The sequence below is a fragment of the Pristis pectinata genome, chromosome 8, assembly GCF_009764475.1.
Source record: "Pristis pectinata isolate sPriPec2 chromosome 8, sPriPec2.1.pri, whole genome shotgun sequence".
Classification (NCBI taxonomy): Eukaryota; Metazoa; Chordata; class Chondrichthyes; order Rhinopristiformes; family Pristidae; genus Pristis; species Pristis pectinata.
The window spans coordinates 66,220,246-66,246,885 of record NC_067412.1 but is presented as its reverse complement, the minus strand read 5'-3'; the positions used below and the strand labels follow the sequence as shown (position 1 = coordinate 66,246,885).

The 26,640-nt window shown below is 40.4% G+C and overlaps 1 protein-coding gene across 1 annotated transcript in view; it reads right to left on the bottom strand.

Moving 5' to 3' along the window:
* Positions 1-721: 721 nt before the first annotated feature.
* Positions 722-26,640, bottom strand: part of drp2 (dystrophin related protein 2) — a 42,573-nt gene continuing 16,654 nt past the window's right edge. The window contains exons 8-20 of the mRNA XM_052022302.1: positions 22,678-22,739; positions 20,455-20,529; positions 18,899-19,100; positions 14,001-14,086; positions 12,863-13,020; positions 9,111-9,277; positions 8,072-8,183; positions 7,115-7,251; positions 5,510-5,575; positions 4,352-4,417; positions 2,334-2,492; positions 1,098-1,353; positions 722-727 (exon numbers count right to left, since the gene is read on the bottom strand). Of these exons, the coding sequence (XP_051878262.1) occupies positions 722-727; positions 1,098-1,353; positions 2,334-2,492; positions 4,352-4,417; positions 5,510-5,575; positions 7,115-7,251; positions 8,072-8,183; positions 9,111-9,277; positions 12,863-13,020; positions 14,001-14,086; positions 18,899-19,100; positions 20,455-20,529; positions 22,678-22,739 (1,552 nt within the window). The remainder of the gene's footprint in view (positions 728-1,097; positions 1,354-2,333; positions 2,493-4,351; positions 4,418-5,509; positions 5,576-7,114; positions 7,252-8,071; positions 8,184-9,110; positions 9,278-12,862; positions 13,021-14,000; positions 14,087-18,898; positions 19,101-20,454; positions 20,530-22,677; positions 22,740-26,640) is intronic.

The following is a 26,640-nucleotide window of genomic DNA, read 5'->3' as shown; positions in this document are numbered from 1 at the left end:
AAACACAGCCTCACACATATGCTTGGACTGCTTTGTGTGTGGAGGTCACTCTCAGCTTCCTAGCCTTAGGATCACTGCAAGCTGCAGATCTCTCTCACATCTCACAGTTTGCTGCTGCTTACTACATTAGAGAGGTCACCTAACCTCCATTCTCAAGCAGAGAAAACTTATTCTATTTTTACTTCAGACCACAGAAGCAGGCAGAGCAGGGATGGGCATTTGTCCATGTGAAATTACCTCTTACAGGAATTTCCCTGGCAACGTTCTGCTGAAATGTCTGACTAAATCATTGGAAGGTTTCTATGACCCCTCTGCAAAAGAACATGCCTCTTGCAGGCACTGTTCTTCACCTGTCCATCCAGGTCCTTCTGACTCTCTGGGAGCAGTCACACACTAACCCCATCACTGCAGCATCCATTCATTAAGAGGCATGCTCCCATGTAGCCAGAAGAATGCCAGTTGTGTTGTAGTAAAACTCTGTAAGAACTGGCTGCAGAGATCACAGTTGTGTGTCTAAATCTTGCAATAGATCAATAGAGCTGCTGATATACAGGGAGAGCCAACAATACAGTTCTCTGCATCTCACAATTCAATCTTTATGGCACTTTCACAAAGAATATTAGGGTGACCCAAATTCTGTTTTAAGCCATTAAAAGGTAACAAAATAGATCCTCTGTTAAAGTTGTTTTCTAAACACAAGTCTATCTATTTTTATGGATCTTTAATTCTAGGGAAACAAGGATAAATAAAAATGTTTTATTATTATTTCTTGCTAATATTTTGCTATTAGGATTTAATTATTATTTCTTGCTGAACTTTTTTGTTATTTGGATTTTATATATGCATGGTTAGTCAGAATGATTAGTATTATTTTCCACTTTTAGCAAACAAAGTGCCAAGCTGTTTTCATTGAAGAGAAAACGAGACTGCCAAAATGTAAACACAGTATTCATTATCAGTCCACACGAACGTGAAAGACACCACAATATTTATGAACTAATTAATATATCACAATCCAATGATTGCCCATTTGGGGAGCAGGATCTTACTGTATGGTTGCACTGGCAAGTAACAGTTTTGCACTTGCAATTTCCTACCTGTCTTGATTCTCTCACCTGCAGTAACAACTCCCGGAGTCTCCGGAGTTGAGATTCCAGTTGCTTGTTGTGATCTTCCAAGATCTGCATCCTGGTCTCCAGCCGGGATTTGTGCTGTCGGAGCAACCGTGCCTCAGCAAGAAGCTCTGTGTCCCGAGGGCTGAGAGGGGAGCTGGGTGATCTCTCCTGTACAGAGGAGGATAATGCTGCTTCTTCGTGCTGCCATTTCAGTCGCCTATATTCTTCCTGCAAGATCCTTAGGAGAATTTTAATTGAATTAATTCAATCTTTGCATTTGATTTGATTTTTTAAAGTTCTATTATGTAGGTAGGAAATGTAACAACACACAGGGATTTGACCTTCTTCCATCTTAAGTGCAGAAGTTGTTGGGTGGATATTCCAGACAACAATTTTTGTTACATTGATGGAGCCTCTTCATGGAGTGGGATATTGCCACAGACATAACTTTCGTGTACCTGTGGTTGTAAGTGGATGAAATATTGCATGCCAGAATTTGAGATGAATCTATTCCAGGAACCTACTATGAATGTGCTTTCTAATTGTGTCAGCATCAAGGACTGCCAGTTCAGATAATGCTCCCTTATACTGTTCCATCACACACTGTCAACTCTTCTGTATGGGTTATATCTCCTCATTCACTGTGCCATCAAGTTATGAGTGAGGTTGCATTTTCTTAATAGTGTATGCTCGTTTATGGTCAACTTTGTGGTATGGAGCTGTGTGTATTTGGAAACTGGTTGACTCAGCTGTAGCTGAAAAGAAATATTATCCTTCTATCTAATCAGTTTCTGTCAGATTGAGATCCAAGACCCAAAGGTAAATTTACTATATGTCCCAGTTCTTCTGAAGAGTTTGCTTTAAAAGCATAGCTCATATTTTAGACCACAAGCTGACTGCATTGTATGAAAAACAACAACCACAGAAATCGGACATTAAAAGAAAAAAAGAGGAAATATTCACCAGTCAGGCAGCATCTACTAAGAGAGAAGCAGATTGATGACCTTCTGAAATAATGTTTCAGGTTGATGACCTTCTGATGAAAGGTTATTGATTTGAAGGATTAAGTTCCTTTATCCACAGATGCTGCCTAACCTGTTGACTATTTCCAGAATTATTTGTTTTTACTTTATGATGGCACTGGACAAGGTTAGTTATGTACCTGTTCTTCCTTGATCCACACATCATTACCAACAATAAGGCAGGAATTAGTCGTACCTATTCTCATTTTCAAGATGTCCGATAATGGCCTCAAGTTCTGTCTTCTCTTCAGTGTCCAGAGTACCCAAGAGCTGGTTTGGACTGTGAGATGGATTTTGAGGAGAGTCTTGATCTGTCTCAGGGCTGAAATACTGAACCACCAACTGCTCATCATCGCTGTATTTACATAAAGAGTGTTTCATAAATCAATCATAGCTGTCTTTATCTCTATAGGGAACTACCTGGGTGTTACATTTCTTTTCATTTAAAACAATCAAAAATAATGCACTAATAAATCTGTTCAGGATTAATTTGGGCACATCTATATACAGTACATGGGTGTAAAGACATTTGAATTTTCTTCACAAAGTATATCATGTTGCTTTTTTCTGATAGCTGTGTAACAGGGTGTGACTAGAGACAACTAACAAGTATTGATTTGTTCTCAACTTGACCCTATGTTTTATGACAGGACAGAAATTCTCAGAAGAATTGTACTGGAATACAAAGGGACAAGACAGATATTTTTCGTTGTTGGATGCACAGTAACTGGCAGGTAACTCTGCATTTGACCTTTGCATGGTGCTAGACTCACATGAAAATGACATCATGTGAAAAGGTCACAAACTAAGAGGTGAAGCTTTGCTGCAAATATTCTTTGTACACATATTGAACTAGTAGTGAATGTTGAGGAGGAGATGTACAGGTCCTCCCCAGGTACTAATGCCCAACTTAAGGACACTCCATATGTACAAACGAGCAAATGAGACGGGCAGGATGGAACGAGGTGGGGATGGATTTGCTGGCTGCTGTGGGGCTGCAGGCAGCTTCTGAGTTGGAATGGGGCAATTCTGTATGCCTTCTCTGTCCCCCCCCCCCCACCCCTGAGCCGCAACAATCGAGTATTGGGTCGAGCTGAGCAGAACTGGGGGCACTGAGAAGGCTCATTTGCTCACTCACAGAGTCAGTGAAGCAGGCTGGGGGCTGCTCTTCCCGTGCCTGCTCCCTCTCTTGTCACAGCTGTTTCTGTGATCATCTCCCACCCACCGGTTTTGTTCATTTCCGACTGAAGCATAGTTCGGGTTCCGAGCAGTTCTCAAGAATGAAACCCTGTCTCTTACAGCTGCTGTGTTATTAATGTAGAAATAGGAAACTGAATTGAACACTAGCAAGCCTTAATGCACTACAGTAGTCATACTTCTATGTGGATTTGAGAATCCAAATATTCTTCACTGAATTTCCAAGATTTGAACTGTGTGGATATTGGACCTTTTTTAGTTACTGAATCAAGGTCTAGGCTGCAGTTAGTTAAACTGCAGTTTTATTCTTCTGTGGGGGTTTCATTCACCCAGATTGCCAAGTAGCTGTATTTACATCGTAAATCTGTCAACATAGTTGCAGTGTGCAGCAATACATGTACTGGCAGCCCCTAGTACATCATTCAGGTGGCATTCTTCACAGGTGACTGTTCATGTCAAGAGTGGAATATATTGTTATCATATGATATGTGCACACTTCTTATCCAATAAAGTCCCTATCTACCTCTTTAAATGCAATCAGAGTTTTCAAACTCATCTATCTTAGAGGACTTCTATTTATCCAAATGAGTGTGGATATTCTTTGGGCCAGTAAGTTTTATCTGTGTATTTCACTCTTCCACAAGGAGTAATATTCTGCAACGTTCCGTCCAACCTCAACTAACATGATGAAAGAAGATGATCTTGTTGTTTTCACATTGATGTTTGTGGAATATTCCTGCGTGCAAATTGACTGCTGTGCTTTCAACAATGCAAGAGTTCCACTTCCAAAAGAATTTTAATTGTAGATATATTGGTCCATTCTGCAGATGTGTAAGGTGCTATATAAATGTAAGCTTTTCATTCAAATTGTGGCTGATGTTGTTTGATTTTTATCACAATGGCAAGAATGATTCCAAGAAGTTACGTGATACAAATACTACAATTTCCTTTACTGGAGTATTTTTATTGCTTGCATGCTGTGTGCGAGAGTTAAAAAAATCATATTAAAATACTTACACACTTTCATCAGGTGAGAGGCTGCCACTGAAGAACGAGCAGTTTTTACTTTCCATTTCTGCAAGCCTGCAAAGGAGCAAAGAAAACATCACTTTACTGAACAAATTGTGCATTAGAAACACATATTGACAGCTTTGTATCAAGAACCCCAGAATGGTACTCTTAATTGATTCAGATCTTTTCAATCACCTTTCTGGATCGATGTGCTCTTAACAAAAAGGACTCACTCAGGGCATTTTAAACCCCTTCTTAAAAAAAAGATTGCATAAAATGTATGGTCAATGGTGAGTTGCTCATGTTCACCTCTGATCTACAATAAACACATGTGAGGCTCTTTGTGACATAAATGACGTCATGAGAATATCAGTAGACTAAGTACCAATCTTAAAACAGCTGAACAAAACCTTTCACATGTAGCAAAATTTAGCTGGCTGTCAAAAATATCAAAAGCAGTGAAAGCTTCTGAATGCTAAAAACATTTAAGTAAATTCTAATGCCCAGGAAGATGGTTGAGATTTTTCTGCATCAAGCACATAAAAGTTGATGATTCCTGGCCTAAAATGCACTAACACAATATTTTGGGTTGAATTGCTTCAACTTGGAAATTTGACAAGACATTTCTCTTCACAAATTATGCTTGAATGGATGTGCCACTTTCCATGTTGCAAATGCACATAACAACACGTGTTACATTGATTTGGAGCAGTGAGGAAGCATGTTAATTCAAAGTGTGTCTGTCATTGGTCACTCAGTTTAATATGGTGCTGCTTCCCTGAGAGAGATATATATATATAATTTAATGGAGCCTCTCTACCACCCACCCCACACTGTACCCCAAACCACTAGTTCTGTAAACCTGGACTTACCTGTTATTTTCCTTTGCATGCTCTGCAGTGATGCACAGTGCAATAGAAAGATTATAAAAAGGCTATTCATAGCACCTGAGTCCTAGGGACCTGGCAACATTGACTGAAATGATTGTCAGCAAGACACACAGTAGTGAATTAATGTAATATATTTCTATGAGTGCTGATGACTTTGTCAAAGAAAAATCCCAAACAAATAATGCCAAATACGGTCAGTAGAAGCGTTATACTAAATGTTGAGTTTGCACTGTATTTACAATGAAGAATTTTGCCATTGTTCCCCCTAACCTACCTGCTGGCATAGTGTTCAATCCTGGAATGTGTATCTGCATGTGGCAACATTGGAGATGTGGCAGGTCTGAAATATAAAAAGAACACATATCTATATAAATAATGTAAACCCTCTCTCTCTCACACACACACACACACACACACACACACACACACACACACACACACACACACACACACACACACACACACACACAAGCCAATTGTAAATGATTTTTCAAAGGCAATAGCTGGTCCATAATGTTCCTTAAATGCAAAACTACACAATATCTCACACTGTGTTTGATAACTCAGAGGATTTAGCAATGCATATCCTTTGATACATAAACTGGATAGTGTGTCCTCAGAAAGTGCACTCCTGTGTACTTCTCATTACCTTTCAAACCAACACCATTAACATTAATTGAGGCTGGATTTTATGCAAATTGTTAAGTTGCTTTTCTCACATTAGGGTAAAGTTGATACATGGTACAAAGTAAAGAATATGTCATGGTTCCCTACATCAGTGGGTCTGGTCACACAGTTTTCTACAATCCTTTAACATTTCTGTGATCTTCTCTTCCATAAACATCCACACATCTCTCTTTAAAGTTCTTCACCAATAGAAATCAAAAAGAATTGACTAGCTATATCCTTCAAGCCCCCAACACCTGTGAACTACAAAATTAGCACCCAGCTGAGAAATGAGCTATCCTGGTATCCTTTATAAAGGTTAAAAATAAAGTCACTGCCATTTTTCACTGATCCAAGTGTGCATAAATGCAGAATTTTTGAAGTTTGCTCATCGGGCTGCTGGGGATTTCCTGTTTATTTCCAATACTGGACTCCCAATGGAATTCTGTGATGGAGTACAAACTTATCAGTACCTATGTTGGATAATCTGCCCACTGAACCTACACCTGATTTAATTTGACACAAATCCAATGAATTCATTCATTTCAATGGAGAGATAAGTTACACATCATTTACATTTTTTAAATTTAATTGAGTTAATTTAAACTATTTTTGTTTGTATTACATGCTTTCTAGTGTTTTAAAAAATATTTTAATTGTTTAATGTTTTTTTTCAAAATATGTTTTAATAATATATTTAATTACTAATAATGCTTGATGTTTTTGAAAGTTTGTGAATGTCGGAGACACTTACAATTGTTCAATTTTTTGATAGTTTGTTCAGTCTGGGGGTTGGCTCTCAAATCAGCTCAATGGGATTGACAACTGGTGAAACAAAGCCTTGCCAGTCAGCCCAGAGGTGGCTTCTTTTGGGAAGTCTGTGCCAGGGAATGCTGACAGAGAACAGATGTAGCAGGCCAGTGATCTAGGTGGAATTTTGGGTCATTTTATCTGACTTCAGCATCCCTTGGTCTAAGTCCGTACTTGAAGAATAACCAGTCGGGGGCTTGCTAATATGCATGGAATTGCACTCAAGTATTTGTTGGCATTTTCCAGGAAAGGGGAAAAGAAAAATTAAATAAATTGACTTGTAAAGGTAGAAAAAAACAACTGTACACAATGTTTTAAAGAAAATTATTCTTCATTGGTATAAGAAATAAATAATTCAAAAGCCTTAATTCAAGGTTAAGGCAAAAATTATCGTTTGACTTACGTGTCAATGTTGTCCCCCTCCATCAGTGATTGGACAGGTAGGTAACCTCTCTGTGGATGTTTGCTGAAGTACTGTTTGGTTCGGAACTTGTTTTTCAATGTTTTTGCAAAGTCTCGCACATTCTCTCCTGATGTTGTCTTGGGGAAAAGCAAACAGATTTAGGTGCCAGCTGATGTAATGCACACTTATTTCATCTGTGAGATGTGGGATTGAATCATTCAGTGGGATTGTTTATTCTGCTGACCAGAAGGGTCTGGAGTAAAATTTATTTGAAGTAATCTCAATTCAATTCATCTGAACACAAACACATTGAACAAAACTGACATCATTTTAAAGTTGACAAGAACACAGAAGAATTGTGGTATGTGTTGGCACTCTGGATGACTGTACGACATAACCTTTTACATCTGACTTCTAGGTTTCAGCTGTGATATTAGGAAGTGGTGCAGGGTGCCTTGGAATTTGGATATACAGGAATAGAGGGGAAAGAAATCATCTTCAACGCACTGTTTTGCACTTCCTTGTAGCCAAAACAATTCTTTTATTAGTGTCTTGGACCAAAATGTCTAGGCAGCCTCTTGTCTGAATAGTGAAGAGAGATCAAGGGAAAAAGGGACAATACATACTGTATAAAAAGTTTGATCTTAATGAAGACGCATAATAACCTGCAGTCTGTAGGATGGATTTGAGTTGAGAATTTATGTCAAGACTTTATGTCCATTACCAAGACTTTTATTAATATTGATGTCAGTCTTATCACTAATTCAAAAGTTGCTTAAAATTAGGAATGAGTACAAGAGAGGAATTAGGAAACAAAAACTTGAGATTTGATCATGATGCAGCACCAAGAATGGTCATAACACATCGATATTGACAGTGGTGCAGGTAGGAACAGGATTCTTTATGAGTGTGTAGAAAGAAAATAGGATTACAGGGCCTGCATTTAATGTTACTTACAGGAGCGCAGTACTCCATGATGGGATAGTGCAGTTTGTGACCCTTGCTTGCCCTTCCTGTCAAGAAACATGTTTGGCAGATGTCAACATTAAACTGCTTCAGGCTGCGGTACCTGAAGCAGAAAAGATAAGAATTCAGAGCCAATCAGAAATAGGAATTAAACATGAAACACAAAACAAATGAAAATCAGTTCTGAATGGAACAGAAGGTTTTGCTGATAGGGTAAGGTGAAAGAGATGGGAGAAGGCCATCATGTAGCATAAACACCGATGGAGACCAGTTGGTCCCAGTGACCTATTTCCATGCTAGGCATTCTTTATAACTGAGTGCATGTAAGGTTGAGAAGAAATACAAAGTTAAGGCAAATAATAAGGAACAAAGAGAAACATAAGATCGAGAGTTGCAGGGAGTGGGAGCACAAGAGCAGTTTTCTATTAGCAGTATCTTTAGTTGGAAGCCAACTTTTTTGTTGGTACCAAGCTTATACATGTTTGAAAACTACCAAACCAGCGTGGTTTGCTTAAATTGTTACAATTAACAACTGATGTGTGAAAGGTTTGTGTAGTATTGGGTGAGTAGCCCTTTAAGAACTTTGCTGCAAATGTTTCAGTGTAACATCTTCTGGAAACTCTGGAAAGGAACCACTGTAAGAAATGCTGTTTTGCCCATTGTAAGGTTGCCCAATTTAGTTACCTTTTTAAATTTAAGTTATAGGCTATCCTCTGGTATCTTTTTAAATGAGAGAAGGTAATGAGACAATGTGAATAATCCTAAAACTCATGGTATTGTGTGGGCAAACCAGTTATTATAATGCTGGAATGTATGGCTATGCTCACTAATTTAGCCTAGACTCAAAGGTGCAAGTCAGTGTTAAGGAACAGTGTCATAAGTCAGAGCATCACAAATTTCTCTTCACCATATTCAGAAGGTTTGTCGACATCAGGGTAAAGAGAAGGAAAATTTAATATAATTTTGTCTAACTGGTTAGATTAATGAAAAGAAAAGTTAACTAAAAAGATAATTGATTGTATTTACTTACCTGAAGCCTTTGATAGGGCATTGTTTGCAGATGTGACATTTGGCTTGGTGCTTTGCAGCTTCCGCAGTTACTAAACGATGCAGGACTGGCAGCCAGACCATTGACTGGGGTTCCAATCGCATCCACTCCAGGAAATGTGTGACCTCAATTACTGGCTCCTCATTAACCTGGAGACAAAAGCAAAGGATATGCGACGGAAATTGCATTAGACAAAGTCATTGAGTCCAGACTGTGAAGACATGCTTCAGACTAGATTTTGTGATGGGCATTAACCCAACATGGGTTAAAATAATGGTAATCAGAAATTTTAGTTTTCAGTGTTATCAGAAGGATTATGTTTTCTTCAGTGTGCTAACAGATAGTCACAAGAGCAATTGCAATAATTTCTGAATTCAAGATTTTACTCAATACAGAAAACATAGCAATAGTAATTTTCTGGCACCTTGGAAACTATGGAATGGAGGAAAAAACATGTTCAAGAATGCATTGGTAGTAGGATTCAAAATATTTCATATTCTGGGTGTCAAGATAGAGGACGTAATGAGGCAGGTCTAGAAAATTGGGAGACAGCTGAAAGTCAGGGCTCATGTCAGAACCGATAAAATAGGAAATAACTCATTATCTGTAAAGTGATCTCTTCAAACTGGAATCAGAATAGGAAAGAAAGATTATGTTCCCCTCAGCATTGAAGCCTAATCAAATTAACCATCAGGATGCATTCCCATCATCTCTAGCCTCAAAGCCTAGGGATCAAATCAGCTGCCTTGGTCCCTGAGCTGTCTTAACTCCAATGGAATCAACCTGATATGGTAATATATTGTTCTAGAAGGCACCATTTAGTCAGGATGCGCAATGACTTCATGGTATACAGGTATTTATGTAAATCTAACATCAAGCATAACTTTTATATGATTTAGCATCTATTTAATAGCTTCAGATAAAGATACATACAGGAAATCTGTAATAATTTCATAAATTGTATGTGTACCTTCCCGAGAACCCAACAAAAGCTGATTGACTTCAAGTATAGCTGTCTCAGGATTATTAATGGTGGGGTACATTAGCTTGTGCAAGAATGAGAAGGGCATATGCATGGTTGATGTGGATCTGAATTTTATTTTTACTTTCCCCAAGAGTGCCAGGGTAAGACTTCAGACCACCCTCTGGCCTCCAGCATGACCCCCACCCACTTTACTTGTTTGGTGGTCTTTAGCAATCAGCTTCCTGGCAGTATCCTGCCAGCAGGATGCAACCGGCCAATGTCATCTGAGGAATATTCCAAATAAATTAACCAGTCTACAGCACCTAAAGAGGCAGAATAAACAAATGGGAGAGTAAGGTTCTGAAGATGAAAGACAGACTTAAAGTGAGAGGACTCATGGAACAAGAGGTGCCTATTACGGGATCCTAGTACCCATATCAAGGGGATTATAACGATACCTGTCTGGGTGGGCCCTGGGGGATTGGTGACATGGAGGGATTAAAGTAAGAATATTCCCACTACTGGGGATATAAACAGCAGAATATTCTCGTCCCTTGTATAGAAGGGCAGGCTTCAGATTCCTGGACCAGTTTTAGATCAGGAGTCAACTGTTAAAAGGTGTGGCCTAGAATGAAATACACCAACACGGAGGGCAATGAAAGCTGCCTGAGAAAACAATACAGGGGAAGCAAGAGGGTGCTGAATGGGCCTTCTGCATGGAGGAGTTTAGAAGGCCTGTAGAAGTTTTCAAACAGATTAAATAGTACAGGATAGTGAAAAGGGAATAAGCAGAACTACTACTGGAACAAAATGTATGGATATGAATGAAAGATAATGAAATCAAAGTAGGAACTAGAAATACTGATTGAAATGGAATACTCCTTAAAAGAAGTCTTAAAAATTCCTTCTTGGTTGCACTGCTGATGTATCTTAATGTGATCATGGACCTTGATGTGCAGCCTGGGAGCCAGGTAGGACAGATTCAGTATGCCTGGTGTAGCTTTTATTCAGAGGACATGCCTGGTAATGAATCCAGGCTTAACTGTTTCCTATGCGTCAATACACATGTAACAGCTGAGACCCAAGTTTTCCCAGTAGCTGCTGTTAGTATGAAGTGATGCATTCAGTAATGTCTCTGAGACTCGCATTCCAGATGGTTTGTGCTTCTGCCTTCAAACATGATAAGGGTGATAATTACCCTCCTTGGTGTTGCGGAAGATAGGCCTGGCCCCTCTACCACTCAACGTCCCAGTCAGCTGGACAATGCCGCACTACCTGTCCTTTGTAGAAGAGTTCTTCCAAGTGAGCATCTTTGAACACAAGTCCAGCAGGCAGTGGTCAGCACGGAATGTACTGCAGACACTGCGGGACAGGGACACTATGGATTCTGTGGGTTTGTTCCCAGAGCAAATGGTCCAAGCCATGTGGCAGAACACCTCATTGCCAGATCTGACCAACAAGCACCAATACCTGGCTTGGCTGGCAGTGAGAGGTGCCCCCTCAGTCAGAGCTTTCCTCTACAGACAACATATCACCCCCAATGTACGCTGCCTTCGGGATGGCTGCAGTGGGAAAGAAATGGTCACCCACCTCTTTGCAGACTGTGGATTTGCTAAGAGGGTATGGAGATGGATGTAATGGTCTGTGTTCAGGTTCATCCCCAGCAGCTGCATAACAGAGGGCTCTCTGATCTATGGGCTGTTCCCAGGGACACACCGAGACAGACATCAAGTGCTGCTGGAAGGTCATCAACTCAGTGAATGACGCCCTTTAGTCTGTAGGGAACGCTGTAGACTGGCACTGAAGCTCGGTGCAACCAATGCTAAGGCTCTGTAGGGAAGGACCACACTTGAGGCTCCTTCTGGTACTACACATGGAAGGGCAGAAGTGGGTGGGGAAGCCCCTTGAACAATGAAAAGGGTATCACCTCAGGGAGCCATGTAAGGGGCAATGGTGCAATGTTTGTTTGTATGTTTCTTCTCCTTAAAGGTTACATTACTGAATGTTTTAGCACTGTTTCTTCCTTTGTATTTTTTTTATTATGAGTGAAGTTTATTTTTGAAATAAAAAGCAGATAATTTTCCTTCTTTCACTGGATGCCCAGTGGCTTGAAAGCATCGCCAGGAACAGCCAGTGAGATGCTGCTGCAATGAGCTGAAGTTGTGAGAATAGAGAGCTCTGAAAAATGGTTTGCAGGATTAAGGTGTGATTAGCAGATTTATCACAGAAGAGTTGTCATTGCCCATTTTTCAGTAAAAAGAACTACGCCCCAATGACCCAGAAATAAATCATACAAACTACAAATTGAAACTAAATATAGTAGGGGTCTAAGGCAGAGAAGTGACAGTACGTTTTTTTTTCAGAAATCTTATACAATAGTTATTTTCATTCCAAAATCCAATATTTATCATTAAAAGGTGAAGAAAAGTTTATTTTCATTCTGAAACTAGGAAGTGCATCGGTTCCATTTTACAGCAGGGAAAGTTTTCCAGTTTGACTTTTTTTTGTTAATTTATTTCCTGATGCTGCATATCCAGTTCTGTTTTAAATTGATTGTGTCAATAATTTGACTGGTAATCAAAATTAAGGTAAAGGAGTGATAAAACATTAGAGGCTGGGCTGCAATTTCAGACAAGTCTTGTGAGGTGTAAGCATTCCCATAACATTTCCCAGCCTCACCTGTCTCAGATCATTCCATCTTTGCCCAGCCTGCCCTTCCTCCTTCCTGCAACCCAACTCCTCCATGGAAAAATGCTCACAGCAGACTTACAAACCGGAAGCAGCTCCTGACACTGGGTTCCACATTGCTTCCTCCAAATGCTGCCACCTCGCCCAGCTGGCGGGGGATCTGAATGGCTTCATGTAGGAGAAGGCTGAGGTGCCGCTGATCACACAGGTTGGTTGAGCTGCTCACTTGCTTGTACAAGTCTATGGAGGGAAATAATGTTAAGTCGATTGTATAAGTGAATAATTAACTTCAGAAATTTAATGTTTATTGGTTTTCTTCAGGAGACTGGTGGAGGGAAAAAAAAATGAACCTAGATTAATGTAGTGCCTCTGAGGAACACAAAGTGTCCTGAAGCATCTTATAGCTATTGAAATACTTCTGAAGAGTAGCTGCTGTTGTTGCAATAAATGGAAGATGAAACACTCTCAAATTAAACTGCTTAGTCTACCTGCTCTAAGCCTCTCCAAAATCTGTATTCTAACCAGCTTTCAAGAAAGACCCATGTTCACCCTTGGGGAAGCAGCTGATCTGCGATAATGTTCTTTCTTCCTTGACTACTACAGTGCCAGAATCTAAAAATCAGCTAGGCAGCTGCTAATGTGAGTTGGCTGTGTCACACCAGAAAATCTAATATAGGTCTGTGATGATTTTTTAAAATTACCTATTTGTGATTATTTTGCAACAGAACTTGCATTCTGCACATGTTTTACTTGGCACAAATATTTGTATATTAAATTTAAACTGAATTAAAGCATGTAACATCGTTTTATTTCACCGTAAACAGTAAGGAAAGACTTGCACTTATTCAACATCCTATCATAACTTTCAGAATCCACTGCAGAGTACTGTTTGGAGTAAGGTTATTTGCTATGCAAGTAAGCCATTTTTCACACAGAATGATCCTGCGAGCAGCAGAAAGATTAGTTTTCTTTGTGTTGCTTGTTGCTCTTCTTTTGAGTGTGCACTGAAATTTTTAATATACACCAGAATAGCCAAGAAGTCCTGAGTCTGGTAAAACATACAAAGGAATATGTCCCTGTGATGCAGGTTGTAGGATAAACAATGACGTTAAACTGACAATAATGCATTGTACAAGAAGCATTCTGGGATGTTTTGGGGAAAAGTGATAAGACATTAATAAACCAAAGCCTTCCCTTCCATCTTTGTGTCTAATATTTACACTGATATTTCTCTTCCACCTCTGCATTGCACAAAGTTATAATTCCGGTTTTGAAGGATAATGCTCGAATCTTGCCATTGCGACCACTAGAGAGAAGTGAAAGAACAAAATAAGTTAAATATAAGAAGCAGAAAAAAATATACATCAAACAACATTTGAAGGAAGTGAAAACTTGTTTGTATTTTTCAGCTCTGATCATGTCTATTGAAGTCTTCAAAACAGAAATGCTTATCAATCAAATTCTGGCAAGAATTTACCCTGCTTTTCTCTCTCAGCCTGATCTATGATTCCATAGGGTGCTAGCTAGCTGATTCAAGGGCCCTTTAGCATGAGCTGTGATAATAAGTGGCGCTGGTGTTTCTGATTGTTGCAAACATCACACTAGGTCTATGCCATCATCGTCCCACATTCACATAATTCTGGATAGCAATCAGGAGTAGGAAATTTGACAAGTTTCTGCTAATTAGCACACAAGCTCTGGATCCCAATTCAACCCACTGGAACCCACTGCATGTGCCTGGAGGCAGATCTGCAGTCAAATCTAGGAACTTCATCATATTTATGGTTCCTTGTGCACTTAAATAATTAAGGTTCTATGAAGTGTCAGATGAGATGTAATAAAATTCAGTTCTCTTATTGCAGGAAACCAACCCCAAGGATAGTTCAAATATGTCTTATGCAAATTAATGTTTCCTATTTAAAATTCAAGAATAAAAATAACCTTCATTACAGTTCATGTGTGACATTTAAATTTGTTCTTCTGTAACTGAGGCTTCTTTTGCATGGTGCACAGACTTAAACTGGTAGTGATAACTCCCAGCATACAGATTCTGCACAGCAGACTGCAAGTCATGGGATTTACTGTGGGTGAGTAGAAGATTCAGCATGGGAAACCACTAATAGAGCCTTATCCAATGGAAAACAGCTTTAGTGAGGGAATTAATATTGGCATGACTTAATGTCCAAGGGATATGTTCATAAGTGCAAAATGATTGGTGCTTCCCTTTGTTAATGAAGCTCAGTTAGAAATCCAAATGCATAATCTTGTTTTTGTTTCAGTGATGCAACTAAAGATTGATCTATACAGGAGTGAAGTGTGACAATGACCACTTCCATCATATTGGAAATTCAACCAGGCACTTTTGTCCATTGCATCAAGATACATAGAATGTTGTCATTTTCCATGCAATGCCCTACTTGGTCCAGATATGCACATCACTGTGTAATGGTTTTTCCAGTGCATGGCTGGACTGGAACCCCTATCAGGTATGTCTCTTCCTGACTTTGCATCCTTCTGGCTGTCTCTGCACTGCACAAATTCCATCCCCACCACAGATTGTACAGGTGTCCATGGCTTCCCCACCCCCTCAACCACAGGCTTTGATAGCTCTCCCAACACCTCTTCCCATCTACCATCCAAACATACCCACCAGGCTGATAATGCAGGCAGATGCAGGGAGAATGCTCGCCTTGATTGAGGACTCTAGAACCAAGAGTCACAGTCTCAAATAAGGGCTAAACCATTTAGAACTAACATGAAGAGAAATTTCTTCATGTGGACAGTGGTGAATCTTTGGAATTCTTTGTAATGGAGGGCTATTGAGCTTCATTCATTGAGTTCATTCAAAATATAAATCGATAGATTTCTGGATACTCAGGGGATAATGGGATATGGGGATGGTGAAGGAAAATGAAGTTGAGGGAGAGAATCAACAATGGTCTTGATGAATGGTGGAGCAGGACCTAAGGGACCAAATGACCCAGCCCTGTGTTTATTTCTTATGTCCTTATGTTTCTCACCCCTCCCTACCACAGTGTCTGCACAGGCTTCAATGCCTCCCCACAATTTTCTGGCCACAGCACAGGCTCAATCAGGTCAACAACATCTGATCATCCTGACTACTTGAACCTGGTCTTGGAACCAAGTACTGGACACACATTTTCAACTAAGGAGGTGTGTAACTAAAGTTCACCAAGCCCAACTTGCACGTTTTTGGATGCACTCTAAGTTTTAGGCTTCTGCCTCCAATTAAGATAAGACAAGATAAGATATCTTTATTAGTCACACGTACATCGAAACATACAGTGAAATGCATCTTTTGCGTAGAGCGTCCTGGGGACAGCCCGCAAGTGTCGCCACACTTCTGACGCCAACATAGCATGCCCACAGCTTCCTAACCCGTACGTCTTTGGAATGTGGGAGGAATCCAGAGCACCCGGAGGAAACCCACACAGACACGGGGAGGACGTACAAGCTCCTTACATACAGCGGCCAGAATTGAACCCGGGTCTCTGGCACCGTAAAGTATTACGCTAACCGCTACACTACCGGGCCTGTCCATATTATCTGGTACTTCTGTTTCCTTTTTCTTCTATTGGCCAAAATTAGTAATTACTGCAAGGAAGGTCTTCTCATTCTAAGTCAACACTTCACTTCAGTGAGGTGCAGCATGATTCTTCCATGAAGTAATGCTGCTTCTGCAGCTACTCATCAAATTCTCCCCAGAAAATTGGCTTGCCTGTAGAAAGCAGAGGGTTGTGGTGGAGGGAATGCATTCGGATTGGAGGGCTGTGACTAGCGGTGTCCCACAGGGATCGGTTCTGGGACCTCTGCTTTTTGTGATATTTATTGACGACTTAGATGAGGGGGTGGAAGGCTGGGTTAGCAAGTTTGCAGATGACACAAAGATCGGCGGTGTTGTGGATAGTGTGGAGGGCTGTCGGAGCTTGCAGAAGGATGTTGATAGGATGCAGAGCTGGGCTGACAAGTGGCAGATGGAGTTCAATCTGGAGAAGTGTGAGGTGGTACACTTTGGAAGGACAAACTCCGAGGCGGAGTACAGGGTAAATGGCAGGATTCTGGGCAGTGTAGAGGAGCAGAGGGATCTGGGGGTTCATATCCACAGATCACTGAGAGTTGCCTCACAGGTGGATAGGGTAGTTAAGAAAGCTTATGGGATGTTAGCTTTCATAAGTCAGGGGATCGAGTTTAAGAGCCGCGAAGTGACGATGCAGCTTTACAAAACTCTGGTTAGGCCACACTTAGAGTACTGTGTCCAGTTCTGGTCGCCTCATTATAGGAAGGATGTGGAGGTGTTGGAAAGGGTGCAGAGGAGATTTACCAGGATGCTGCCTGGATTAGAGAGTATGGACTATGAGGAGAGACTAAAGGAGCTAGGGCTGTTCTCGTTGGAGAGAAGGAGGATGAGGGGAGACATGATAGAGGTATACAAGATATTGAGAGGAATAGATAGAGTGGACAGCCAGCGCCTCTTTCCCAGGGTGCCAATGCTCAAAACAAGAGGACATGGCTTTAAGGTATTGGGTGGGAAGTTTAAGGGTGATGTCAGAGGGAGGTTTTTCACCCAGAGAGTGGTTGGTGTATGGAATGCGCTGCCTGGGGTGGTGGTGGAGGCTGATACATTGGACAAGTTCAAGAGATTGTTAGATAAGCATATGGAGGAATTTAAAGTTAGAGGGATATGTGGGAGGAAGGGGTTAGATAGTCTTAGGTGTGGTTTGAAGAGCGGCACAACATGGTGGGCCAAAGGGCCTGTATTGTGCCGTATTGTTCTATGGTTCTATGGTTCTATGAGGTACATGGCATGCCTGGAACAAAGGTATTTCTGGACTTCTTCTCCACAAGCTAGATGTACTGAAAATGTCTAGTACTATTGTTTTAATCCTTGAACAGTATCTTTTACTGTATGCCAGTCTGATATTTCACTAAGTAAATATGCCATCCCTCTACCATCTTACCAACTTAATGTCAAATTATAATCAGATTTTGGAGTAGAGTTGTACCTATCAGAAATTGAATTGATGCACTCAAAACTTATTTTGTGTTGTTCTTATTGTAACCAAAGGGATCCCCAACTCATCAGTTTAGGCTGGCACCCAAGCCATCATGCCAGTTGACTTAGCTAGCAAACCAATGCTGGGACTGGCTTGCTGGCTTAGTCAAACCAGTCCCAAACTCCTGCTTTCCCAAACCAGCCCTGGTTTCCATGGCTGGTGTGGGGCTGAGCAGCAACACCATTTTCCACCCTGATGCCTCTGGCTGCTCCTGCACGATTTTCACAGTGTGCAATCGTGCAGCAGGTGGTTTCAACATAATAACAACAATCCATCGGAATGAGTAGGAGAAATAGAGTGCTGGTAGAAAGGGAATTGGAACTTTAAAACAAAATATTTAAGTTATTATTAATGTTTTGGTTGTTCTTAAGTGTGTTTTTAGTGTGCATAATGTTAGCATAATGCTTTACAGTGCCGGTGACCCCGGTTCAATTCCGGCTGCTGTCTGTAAGGTGTTTGTCCGTTCTCCCTGTGTCTGCATGGGTTTCCTCCGGGTGCTCCAGTTTCCTTCCACATTCCAAAGATGTAGGGGTTAGGAAGTTGTGGGCATGCTGTGTTGGCATTGGAAGCATGGCGACACTTGCAGGCTGCCCCCATAACACTCTACGCAAAAAAAGATGCATTTCACTGTGTGTTTCGATGTACATGTGACTAATAAAGCTATCTTATCTTAAAAAAATATTATTTTTAAGGCTTCTGAAAATATCCCAAATGTTGCTGGCCAACTGAATGAAAAGGACTTGGAGGGTTTATGAGTTGTTGAGTGTGGAGGTGTCAAAGTGTTCTGTGAGTGCAGTAGGCCACCTGTGCTGAATCAGCACCTGTTCTGTAATCTGCCCAGAGAAAAATGCACCAGGGAGCCAAACTGGAACAAATAGCATGACCCGGGGTAGATGGCCAGTTATTTTGCAGCAACAGAAGATCTGCTCCAGTATCTTATATTTACCATAATCATTTTATGCATACAACATAACGTGCTATCATCTGTGCTCAACCTTGCTAAGGAGTAGATGATGTGAAGAGGCAGTGAAATTAAAACCTACTTGTCGTAAACATTGAGAAGCCAGTTAAGACACATGTCCACAGATAGAGGCACGTTAACAATGATCCCACGCTCCTGCTCGAGGTGATCGTACATTGCGGTGAGGCACTGGATGATTTCCAGAACATCGATTGTCTGGTCGCTCTGCTGTAGTTTGTATTGACTGAAGATATTCGAGGCGCTGCTTATGCTTAACAGATCCACTAATAAAGAATAATGTAAAGAGGGGAAAATAAACAACATGAAGTATTCTATTAATGCAACATTATTATTTTCAATAAAATAGGTCTGCCAAGATATAATTTGTCCATTTAGAAGGAATTAATTAGAGACATTTAATTATGTGATTTTAATGAGTTAGGCTTTTGCAATTTGGGTTCTTTGCTCTGCTCCTTTATAAGCTCAAGAGAGTAATCATAGATAACCTAGAGAGAACGTGGCTCATAAAAGTAAGGCAATGTTGTATAGTGCAGCCACAAAGGGCAATTCCACCACTTAGTTTAGTATTCCATGGAATAGTTCTTCACCTGAAGCAACTGAGTAACATGAGCAATATCAATACAACGGCCTACATTATATCTCCAAGAACTTCAGTGGATGGACATATAGGCAGTGATGTAAAATAGGATGGTGTGTAGCTATCACCCATTTTACTGTTTCACACTGACAACAAACAATGAATGCTTGTGGCGCATCAAGCCTTCAACTGCTCTCAATGGGCACTGAGTCATCGTCGTGGCTATCCCTCGATGTTGAGGATGATGATCCTCATTCTGTTGAACTGTTTATGGGCTCTCAAGTGGCTTATGAGTCCAATCTTGGCTCTGAAGGTTCTTCCGCATTCAGGACAGGTAGTTCCAGATGGCAGATCGGGCTTTGGTTGTTGCTGCCTCTCTTTCCATTTTCTTCTCTTTTCCTCTAATTCTGCACATCTGTTGGCTTCGAAGGTTGCTGTTCCTTCTTGGATGATGGTTTGCCAGAGTTTCCTGTCCTTGGCATTGGTTTCCCAATTGCTGATGTTGATGTTACATTTCTTCATGTTGGCTTTTAAGACGTCTTTGAATCTCTTCTGTTGTCTGCCTCTTTTATGTTTGCCTTCTTTAAGCTGGGAGTAGAAGATTTGTTTCGGCAGACGTTCATCTTTCATCTGAACAACATGTCCGCTCCATCTTAGTTGGTTCTTGATAATGTAGGCTTCAATGCTTGTTGTGTTTGCTTCATTTACCATGCTGATGAATAAGCCTCATTGTCTGATAACACAGTGCTCAAAGTGTTTGTGTGGTCAGAGGCTTGACTTGTAAATATGGGCTATTCTGGGCGGGACTGAAAATTGGACAAAGCTTTAAATTAGAGGGGTACGGTCAATTCAGACATTGGGAGGTGGTGTTAAAATGTCATGACAAAACAGGCTTTGAATCAATTTAATTTTATCAATATGGTTTCAATGAACTGAAGATATGGCAGGTGACTTCCTGACTATTCTGTGGTGACTGGAAGACGATACAGTTCCTGACAACAAAGAAAGCCAAGGCTTTGAAATGGCCCAGATATACTTACAGCGAAGTGCCTTCTGCACACGTCTCAGCTTCATGGCAGTTCTATAAGCTGAGAATTTGATGTTATTCAGAGCAGCTATAAGGAAATTGGAAAAGAACGAGATATCTATCAATGTACCTTTGAGAGGGGAAATTAGTTTATATTGTTCAAAGATTAATCTATTTCTACTGTCTCCAAATTATCAGACTCATCCAGCATAGAGTACTGAATGAGCAAAATTTCTTCCAGCTTGATATACAGTATGAAAGACTGTTTGCCGTCAAATCTCCACTATCTCTGGTTCCTGTTATAAGCTGTTCTCTGGGCATCAATTCCAGTCCTGTCCCAGGGAAATGTCAGGGACCAAACCAGATCCATTGGCAGGCTGTGTCTAATACTTACACCTAAGTTGAGCTTCCATTTACATACAGTCATCATCACTAAGACAGTTGATTTCCATCTCTGTAACTTTGCATTTCTCCACCCTTGCCTCTGATGCTGAAACCTTCACCTATGCTGCTGTTACCCATAGATCTGCCCGTTCCAATGCACTCCTGCCAATTAAATCTACAAAAACCTCAGCACCTAAAGCAATCTGCTGTCTGCATCCTAACTCACACCATCTTGTCCACCCATCATCTCTGTTCTTGGCTTCTGGTTAAGCAAAGGCTTTCTCTTAAAATCCTCATCCATACTTCCAATCCCTCAGTGGTCTCATCCCTTTGTCTGTGTAACCTCTTCTGGCCCTCTAACCCTCCAAGATATCTGGACTCTTGCAATTTTGGTTCTTTGAGCATTACAGCATTAAATCACACCATTATTGGCTGCCGTCTCTCCTTCATTATGACACTCGTTAAAATCTACTCTTTAACCAAGGTTTTAGTCATTGGTCACAGAGGGCCAGATTATTTGACTCAAGGACAGCAGTTAAGGGAACAGGTGATTATACAATTTCCTACCCATGGGAAATCACATCCCTCATCAGTTCCTCACCATGCTCTGTGAGGTGGAATCTTCTGGTCAGGGTGTCAGTGGGTGGTTTCCCTTTTCATCAGTCTGGGCTCCACTGAGATTTTTCAGTGCTCCGGGATCACCAGTCAGTGAGTGAACTCTGACTGAGTGAGACCAGGGAATGAATGGAATCACTGGCTCAGTCTGGAAGTCTGGTTTGGGATGCGAGGGTAGTCTGGGATGAGAGGTGTTCAGAAAGTGATCTGGAGTAGTGGGGAGTCTGTGGGGGTGGTGTGGTATTGTTGAGCCTTGTTTCATAGAGGGAGGATTGTGATGGATTTTATAAAACATAGTATTCTTATGAAATATTTTTTGAATCTACCCTTCTCCCTGGGTGGCTGACAGGAAACCTTACATGTCTATGTGCTCCAAAAGGGACATAGTTAAATTGCATCTCTAAGGATTTCGTTGCCAATCACTTGGGAAGCCCAAGCATTACATGTTTGCAGCAAGCTTGGAGGCCAGTCATGTGACTTCCCCATGTGCCAATAATGAATGAGAAGCGCAGGATTACACAGAGGCTCAGGGAGTTCAGATGGCCTGCCAGTAAACAGCAAGCAGAGCACATGCAGCTGCAAACTATTAATGAGCCAATGGTGGGCATCCAATCAGATGACTGAGCCTCGTCATTCCTAATTTGGCTTGGGTTCAATTTTGTTTGACAACACTGCTGTGAAGGGCCTTGGTATGTTTTATTAAAGATTTGATATAAATAGAAGTAGTTCCTGTTGTTGTAAACATACATTAATGTACCAAGAGTCCTACTGCATGGAAATAGGCCCTTCAGCCCATTTTGTCCATGCCAACCAAACTGTCTACCTGAGCAAGTCCCATTTGCCTGCATTAGACCCATATCCCTCTCAAACTTTCCTTTTCATATTCCTGTCTTAATGTCTTTTAAAAGATGTAATTGTACCTACTTCTACAGCTTCCTCTGGCAGCTTGTTCCATATACCGCCACCCTCTGTGTGAAAAAATTGCCCCTCAGGTCCCTTTTAAATCTTTCCATTTGGGGGAGATTATATTCCCAGTGAGGGAATATTTGGACGGGATAATGGATTTGGAAAATCATACTGCACCAGTAGACACAATAACCAACAGTAACTAGAAAGATCAGTTGATTTACATTTCTATTTATCACAAAGATTTTCAACCAATATTGGATTTACAGAATGTTAATGGACTGCTGTGGAACATCTGTAATAAAATTAAGGATTGTAAAGGAAGCCCTACCCAGTGACTGGTACAATTCGGTCATCTTTGGGTGATCCCAGCATGTGGTCTGTCCCTGGTGACTGAAAGGATAGAGCAAGCACATTAAAGCAGGCTGCTTTTAAAAATTGTACATATCTCAGGAATATAAAGTAAAAGTGAATTATTATTGTGACTTTCTTTTGTGCCTTAGTTGTATGAACTGAAAAACTCAATTTTTAGTTGGAGGAACAGAAGTTATTTTTCAGAAGAATGACAACGGTTGGTAATTAACCTTTAGTTATGCAGATCATGTTCAGGTGACACTGCAGAGCAGATACAGTATATTCTGGTGTTGATCATTAACCTAAATAATGCCACTACCAGGGAAAAAGAATCCCCAGTTCCATTCCTTTAGTTTTCTCCCAGAGTCCCAGTGATGCTGTCTAATTATGGAACATTTGTTCAGTAATACTGGCCAGACTGAGGTGACTCATACTGATAAGAATTTTTTTCACACATGATTGATTGTCAGTAGTTTTGCTTTTTGCATGTATCATAGTCAAGGTCACACACATCTTCCCATAGCAAAGAGAACCACAATACACCTAAATGACATATCAATCCTCCCCAGCCCAAGGATGCCATTGCCAAATCTTGTGTTACTGCCACCACTATGGCCTTGATCAACTAACTTGGCAGCAGACATACACAGGGTAATTTCAAACATTTGATGAAGGTGTTTCTGCCACACGACACACACATTGCTCGGTAATTGGAAGAAGGGTGTAAAACGTAACTGGTCCAATGTTATCCTTTTTACACAATCACCAAATTATAAAATCAGCTCATGATGCAATTCCACAACAGGCAATGCACTGAGCCATGGTGAGTTTGGAGCTGAGGTCTGGGGTAGCCTGGGATGGTGAGTTGGTGGAGCAATAGCGAGGAGAAACTAATTCAACATATCATCCTGTATAGATTAAAAGTTGCTTGTAATTAGAAGAGTACATTTTGTGTCTAAATCAGAAATGGAATAATAAAAACATGCCCTGATACCACCATCTTATACTGGATATTGATCACAATACTGGTATTTTAAAGTTTTTTAAAAATTTTATTTACAGTGTGGTAACAGGCCCTTCCGGCCCAATGAGTCCGTGCCGCCCATTTTAAACCCAAGTTAACCTACCCGTATGTCTTTGCAATGTGGGAGGAAACCGGAGCACCCTGGAGGAAACCCACGCAGACATGGGAGAATGTACAAACTCCTTACAGACAGCGACGGGAATCGAAACCCGATCGCTGGCGCAGTAATAGCGTCGCGCTAACAGCTACGCTACCGTGCCACCCCTTATTAGCATGTATTAACCATGTATTAACATGGGTCTACTGGAACCTCTTTTGTAAAGACAATTCTCAAGCAATGGCTACTGGCTAAAGTATTGTAGGAAGCATCAGAAGCTGACAAAAGCTCATGAATAAAAGCACAATATGTGCATACATCCCTGAAACATTGATCCACAATTTCTCCCCTGATCCTCATTCTCTCTCATTTGCATGCAAATTACTTTTACAACTGGAATAAGATAGCTTACTGTGAAAACCCTGCATGAACACAGCAACAAGACAAGCTCTCATTCTGCATTCTTCTTGAGCTTGAAATTTTAATGAGGTTCTGAATCTGAGATTAATCTTTTTCTCTGCACTAATGTCTATTTTGGAACATGCTATCTCATGGAAAAATAAAATTAAAGGAGAAACTGAGACAGTTAAAAAAGCACAATCTTAAAGTAGCATCACTTAAGGTAGTTTCCAACTATGACTTTTTATGACCCTGTGTTGTGCAAAATAGTTAAAAAAAATCCTTGAAAATTATGGGCAGGTTTACCCATAGTGGAAAAAGTAAAAAAAACTGTTCACTATGTTGGATATGCCTGCTGTATCTTTCCAACATTTCCTATTTTTATTTCTGATTTCACAGGTTTTCTTTTCATCATCTCTCTGTATAAGAGCATCTCCAGCAGAGAGTGAAGTCAATTCTTCATGATGGTCCACTTAGGCACAATGCCAGAGTAAACCACCAAGAACCATAAATCATTCACTGTATAGAGGAGTTAAGGAAGAGTCCTGAACGTTTCTCAGAGGGTTGTAGATTAGTAAATTGAGAACAAGGAGAAGTCAAAAAATGGTAGAGAGAGGCTTGAACGGGACCCCTCCCCTGTGTGACAGTTAACATTCCATTGTTCCAACCTGCAATGATACAAATATACTCACAACATCAGCATTACTTGCTATGGTTTTGTACTCACTGCATCAGCTATATGGTCCTTTACAGGTAGCTCACCAATAATGTGAATGTCCAACTGTGTTGTAGTACTATCTCCCCTGTCCTTTCATTAACTAACTGGTGAAACTGTGCATGGTCAAGGGAGAAAGACAGTCCCTCTGTGCTAGTGGAATAACTGACATTATTCTAGGATGAAAGGTTGCATACTTTTTATTTATCCATTCATGGCATGTGGATGCAACTAAAAATGCTGGCAATTCTTATCCACTCTAAATTTCCCAGAAATGAAGCAAGTCAAGAATCAACCACATTGGTGGATCTGGAGTCACATATGAGCCAGACAATGTAAGGATGGCAGATTTCCTTCCTTGGAGGACATCAGTGGACCAGATGTCTTTTTATGATAATCCAGTAGCTTCATGGATATTACTGAGAGTAGCTTTTTCAAAAAAAAATCCAGATTTAAATTCCCAAGCTACCACAGTGAGATTCAAACTCATGCTGAAATCTGGCTGCTAGTCCAAGAAGATAATCGCCATATTACTTCTGCTATCAGGGTGGTCTTTCTTCTACAAACAAAAGCAACCATTGACCCCATTGCTCATTACCTCATCTGTAATCTCCCTTTCCTTTCTGAAGTCCTTGAAAGTACTGCCACCTTCAACAAAATCCCTAAAATGTTGTATTAATTCATAAAGATCCCCAATAGACCCTATTTTTTAATACTTAATAGAACATTTAGGGGTTTAGGGTATTAAAAGGGGAGGCATTCACTGAAAGATACATGGCCCCTGACCTGCTCTAATAGCCAATGCTTTTATGTGGCTGGCTCAGTTTTATAGTAATCATTAGTGATATTAGCTTCTATATTCCAGATTTACTAATTAACTGAATTTAAACTCTCCAGCTGACAAGATGAGATTTGAACTCAAGTCTCTGGATCATTAGTCTAAATCTTTGAAACACTAGCAAATAACTGAAAATATGTCATATGTCATTGTTTTATCCACTGGAATGTTTTATCAAAATCATTCTGCAATTTTCAGTTGACTCCAAATTCACAGACTCACCTGATTTGGTATCATCTGAAAATATGAACCACTTTTCACCTGTTGTTGAAAGAATGCTTAAAACACCATATCTTGCCATCTCTTTAATAAACTCTGTTGAGGTTATCATTTCTGAAATCTGCATCAGCTGATATTAATTACTTTCTCTTCACCTAGGTAATTAGTAATTACTTTTTAATTAAAGATTGCAGTGTTCCTATAGATATGTTGAGCCAGCTGTCCTGCAATTATGTAGAATGGTAGAGAACGGTAGTGCTTCTGTAGGCTTCTTCTTCTTCATCCTATCTGAATATGGATAGATACTGACTGATTTTTAATGTACCGTGTCCACTGACATCCTCACAATGGTCAGAGTCACATAACTCTTCCTAATCTCCTTCAACACCCTCCGTAATATCACTTATATCCAACAACCTACTCGTTTTGTGGATTTATGTGGTAGAAATTCATCTCAGTCACTTGTTCTGATATTCACTGCATTGCATTCAAAATCCTTTGGAGAAGCTGGTCCTTGTTTACTTCTGCTAAAGCTTATAGTAACCGTGTGGTTTGTACTCTGTTTCCAAAATTTGGTTCCTTTGTTGCCATGATATTAACAAAATTGCAGGTATAATTCAAATGTCTGAAAATTAATTTCTACCACAT